This window comes from Ictidomys tridecemlineatus, chromosome 3 (assembly GCF_052094955.1).
Source record: "Ictidomys tridecemlineatus isolate mIctTri1 chromosome 3, mIctTri1.hap1, whole genome shotgun sequence".
Lineage (NCBI taxonomy): Eukaryota > Metazoa > Chordata > Mammalia > Rodentia > Sciuridae > Ictidomys > Ictidomys tridecemlineatus.
In genome coordinates this window covers 102,955,989-102,960,955 of record NC_135479.1, presented here as the reverse complement: position 1 = coordinate 102,960,955, position 4,967 = coordinate 102,955,989, and the positions used below count along the sequence as shown (strand labels likewise).

The 4,967-nt window shown below is 40.3% G+C and overlaps 1 protein-coding gene across 1 annotated transcript; it reads right to left on the bottom strand.

Annotated features, from left to right (window-relative positions):
* Nucleotides 1–612: 612 nt before the first annotated feature.
* On the bottom strand, nucleotides 613–2,556 carry LOC144375692 (melanoma inhibitory activity protein 2-like). Its single transcript, XM_078041140.1, has one exon. It carries the CDS (start codon nucleotides 2,554–2,556, stop codon nucleotides 613–615), a length of 1,944 nt encoding a protein of 647 aa, XP_077897266.1.
* Between the last annotated feature and the right edge of the window lie 2,411 nt (nucleotides 2,557–4,967).

Sequence of the window (4,967 nt, the reverse complement as noted above, 5' to 3'; positions counted from 1 at the left end):
ATGTTTCCTGAGAACTGCAACTTTCTTTGTATTTGAGATCTTCTACTTCCATGACATGTTTAGTAGTGTTTTCTGGTTTACTCTTAGTATGCTCTAGTTATTGTTTTATGGGAAAACTAGTTGACATGCCCCACAAGACTGAAAATCAATGAAAATCTTTCATTAAGCATAAAGTTCCTTTCACATTTGCTACAATCATAGTAAATACACTTCTTTGTATAAAGGGACTGACTTTGTTGGGCATTCAAAATATCCCCAGAGGCTGGATGACATACCTGAAACTCCCATTGTTGTTTATAGAATAGTGGATTAATCAAATTCAATGCTGTAATCATTAGAGTAAAATAGAATAAAAAGAATTTACTCATAGTATCATATTTAAACCATCTTTATTTCCAAAATACTATCCTAAGAAATATAGTTTAATTTAGCTTCAATCAGAGCAAAAGTATAATCACTTACTTAAGTAAAAGCAATTACTTAAAAACTAAAAATGAGAGGTAAGTCAAATTACTTTTGAAGAAAGATCAAAAACATCAGGTTTCTTGTTGATGTTCAGTAGCAGACTCACTTGAAGGTGTAAAGAAGCCTGAAGGGCACTCACTTCTACTTTCAGAATGCGGGGGTAGGGGGAGGAAATCCAGCTCTTGGGGGAAGGTCATGAGGAAAATACCTCCAATCATAGACATCTGGCATTGGAAAAAATGGAGGGGGTGGTGGGCCCGGTGGAAAATAATCTCGAGGTGCCCCATACCTGTTTCCTGGAGGAGGCGGAGGGAAAAATGGTCCTCTTCTCATGAACTGACTCCTTGGGTCCACAGGAAATAATTCACCTCTGACTGGAGGGAAAGGTGCCAACAATGAGCCGGAGCCAGTTGCTTGGTTTTCAGCAGGGAGAGGTGAATCGAGCACATTGGAATCTTCAAGATTCATTTTGGTCTCCTTTCTACTGGACTGAATTTCTGAAGACATAGGCCCATCCTCTTTATCCAAAGAAGGCAGATTAGAACCTCTGAATTCTGCTGGTCGCCATGGTCTAGCATACTTCGAATAACATCCACCTTGCCAAGGAGGACCCAATGGTGAGGGACCATTGGGGGAATGCTTTCTGCCCAATGCTGCATTTGAAACACCAAGTGCACAGGGATCTTCCTCTACAAGTTCCAATTGAAGCTCCCTTTCAGTTAACTTTTGTCTATTGCGAGCGTTTTGTTTCATGAAATAATGGAGGTTTCTTTCAGCAATCCAAGCCGCCAACTCACTCTCATGTGCTTTTTTCTCAGAGTAAATAATCTTCCCCTGACAGGACTGAATGGTTCTCTCCAATTCTTCTTTAAGATATTTGGCTCGCTTTCTGTAGGTCTCCAGCTCTTCTCTTGTATGGCCCATCTCTTCTTTGACCTTGGAAAGTTTCTCCTCTTGCTCCACCCGGGAATTTTCCTCTACTCTGAGTTTCCCATGGAGTTTCATCATATTTTCTTGATAGCATTCCATCATGTCTTTAAATTTCTGCTGAAGGTTCTCATTCTCACCTTCAAGCCATGTATTTTCTGACAGCAAGGTGGCCTGTTCAGTCTTCAGACTTCTAATCTGTTCTCTAAGGTCTTCCTTTGTTTTCTCTACTTCAGATAAGAAAGCACAAGTTTGAACTCTTTCTCCTTCTAAGGTTTCTAAGGAGGACTTTAGCTTAGCACCATCAACCAGTTTCTTCACAGCTCCTTTGGGCTCATCATCCAAGTGAGCACCAATTCCTGATTCACTCGTCACTCCACATTCCAAGTTCCCAATGTCTGTTTGGGCTCCCTTGGTTGGAGAAGACCTATCTTTCATCTTCAGCAAGCCTTCAGTCAGAGACTCCACGTGATTGTCTTTATCAGTTTGAACTTGTTTTGAATGGAATTGAGAGTCTTCCAATGTGGTGCTCTCTTCACATTGGACACGTCCTTGTTCCCTCCATGCTTCAGCATCTCCTTGTAAGATCGGTTTCTGACTTTGCTGAAGCTGGGAACATTCATCCAAGGCTTCCTTCATTGCCAGCTGAAGTCCTTCCTCACTTATTTGAAGCAGTCTCAAGTTTGTTTTAGTTTCAGCTATTTCTGATCTGATTGATTCAGATTCACCTTCAAGGGATTTTATCCTTCTCGATATATCTGCCATGATTTCATCCTGTTTACAATGTCTAGCCTTTTGTTCTTCTAGCTCTTTGTCTAGAAAAAGTCTTTCATCCCCATGGCTAGGTTTGGACCTATGCAGATTTTCATAGGTTGCCTCCAAATTGGGGACGTCTCTTGGACCCTTCTCAGAACTGCTGCCCTTTAAAGTTGACTCTAAGCCTTCAAGCTCTTTTTGAACAAGGCTAACTTTTTCAAGTAGTTCACATTTCTCTTCAATTAGTCTAGAAAGTTTTAAAGCCAGCTGTTTTTCTCTTCCCACATACAGCCTGCTTCTAACACACTGAAAACTTCTCCACAAAAACAAGAGAAGAGCAAAACATCCAATAGCTCTACACATCACCAACTCCCAAGGAACACCATAAGGACTTGGGCCTGGCTTCATGTCTTCAGACAATGCTGCCACAACCCTGCCTACTTCTTCCAGGACCACCCGCTAATGTGGCTGTAGGGCAGTCCTTGGTGCCTCCATCAAGCTAAGTTGGCTTTGGCTCTTGCCACCACAACCACAGCCTGCCCAGGCAGGCCAATATAGGCTGTGAACACTCAGGTGTTTGGTGAGGAACTCAAACCTGCACCAGGCAACGGAACAGACCACTGAGAACCCCTGCAAGGGGGGGTTGTGATGGTGGGGAGCTGGAGTGAAGGACTCCCAGGAGCCTTGTGGTGCTCAAGTGCCCATCAGGGTAGTCTTGGCCCCTTCATTCTCTAATCATCCTGAAGTGCCATGGGTTCAGGTTCCTTCTACTCCAGCCAGACAGGAGTCCTCTCTATGCCTCCCACCCCTGAGTTTGGTTTAGGCCAGGCCAAGGTGGAGCTTCTTAAGTTTCTATACAGTCATAATACCACTCAGTGTGATGTCATGCAAATTCTAAAGCTTTCTAAACTGTCTCAACAGATTTTATGTCATGTATTTATATTTGTACTGCTTTCCCTTTTGCTTTAATAACCCATTGCTTTCTCTGCTTTTGTTCTCTCCCTTTTTTCTTCCTTTCTTCCTTTCTTCCTCCCTTTCTTCCTTTTTTCCTTTTTTCTTTCTTCTTTACTTCCTCCCTTCCTCCCTCTTTTCCTTCTTTTTTTTCTCCCTTCCCTCTCTTTTCTTTTCTTGCAGTATTGGGCTTTAAACTCCAAGGCCTTCTGCATGCTAGGCCAGCCCACTATCACTCAGCTATATCCCCAGACCTGCTGACTCTTTCTAGGAAGGTTATTTGAATTATTTCTAAAGGAGAAACCTCTCATGATACACTACTTTCTTTCTTTCTTTCTTCCATTCTTTCTTTCTTTCTTTCTTTCTTTTTTTAAAGCTGTGTTAATGACTTATTTTTCTTTTTTTTTCAGTTTACCCATAACATTGTTTATATTAAATTTTATTTTTTTATAGAGCAAGCAACCATAAAAATTAAACAACTGGTAAAATAATAACTGTTATTTTTGTTCATTGTACTGTCTTTTTTTTACTTTATTTTTAAATTTTTTTAGTCACACATGACAGCAGAATGTATTTTTACATATAATACATACATGGATTGTACATACATCAATCATATTGTCTATTCTATTCTGCTGCCCTTCCTATCCTCCTTACTCCTCCCCTCCTCTCCCATCCTTTCTGTCTATTTAATCTAATGTGACACACTTTTTTTCTTTTTCTCATTAGAACATCATATATGTATTCTGTATAACAATGTACTTCTCCTTCCATCTTCTGTGTAGCTTTCCTTCTCCCTCTTTTTTCCTCCCAACTTTCTTCCCTATTTAGTGGTAGTCTTCTTCTCATGCTCTTTCTCCCTATCCCATTTTGAGTCACCCCCCTTTTATCAGAGAAGACATTTGGCATTTTTTTTTAGGGATTGGCTCACTTCACTTAGCATAGTCTGCTCTAATGCCATCCATTTGCCTGCAAATGCCATGATCTTATTATTTTTTAGTGCTGAGTAATATTCCATTGTGTATAAATGCCATATTTTTTAATCCATTCGTCTGTTGAAGGGATTCTAGGTTGGTTCCACATTCTAGCTATTGTGAATTGTGCTGCTATAAACATTGATGTGGCTGTGTCCTGTAGTATGCTCTTTTTAGGTCTTTTTGCTCTAGCCTGAGAAGGGGAATAGCTGGGTCAAATGGTGGTTCCATTCCCAGCTTTCTAAGGAATCTCCATACTGCTTTCCAAATTGGCTGCACCAATTTTCAGTCCCACCAGCAAAGTATGAGTGTACTTTTTTCCCTGCAACCTCGCCAGCACTTGTTGTTTGACTTCATAATGGCTGCCATTCTTATTGGAGTGAGATGGTATCTTAGAATACTTTTAATTGGAATTTCTCTAATTGCTAGAGATGGTGAGCATTTTTTCATATATTTGTTGATTGATTGTATATCCTCTTCTGAGAAGTTCTGTTCAAGTCCTTGGCCCATTTGTTGATTGGGTTATTTTGTTGTTGTTGTTTAACTTTTTGAGTTCTTTGTGTACTCTAGAGATTGTGCTCTATCTGATGTTTGAGGGGTAAAAATTTGTTTCCAGGATGTAGGCTCCCTATTCACCTCAGATATTGTTTCTCTTGCTGAGAAAAAAAAAACCTTTTTAGTTTGAATTTGTCCCATTTGTTGATTCTTGGTTTTAACTCTTGTGCTATAGGTGTCTTATTAAGAAATTTGGGGCCTGCCCCCACGTGATGAAGATTAGGGCCAACTTTATCTTCTTTTACATGCAGAGTCTCTGGTCTGATTCCTAGCACCTTGATCCATTTTGAGTTGACTTTTGTGCATGGTGAGAGAAAGGGATTCAATTTCATTTTGTTG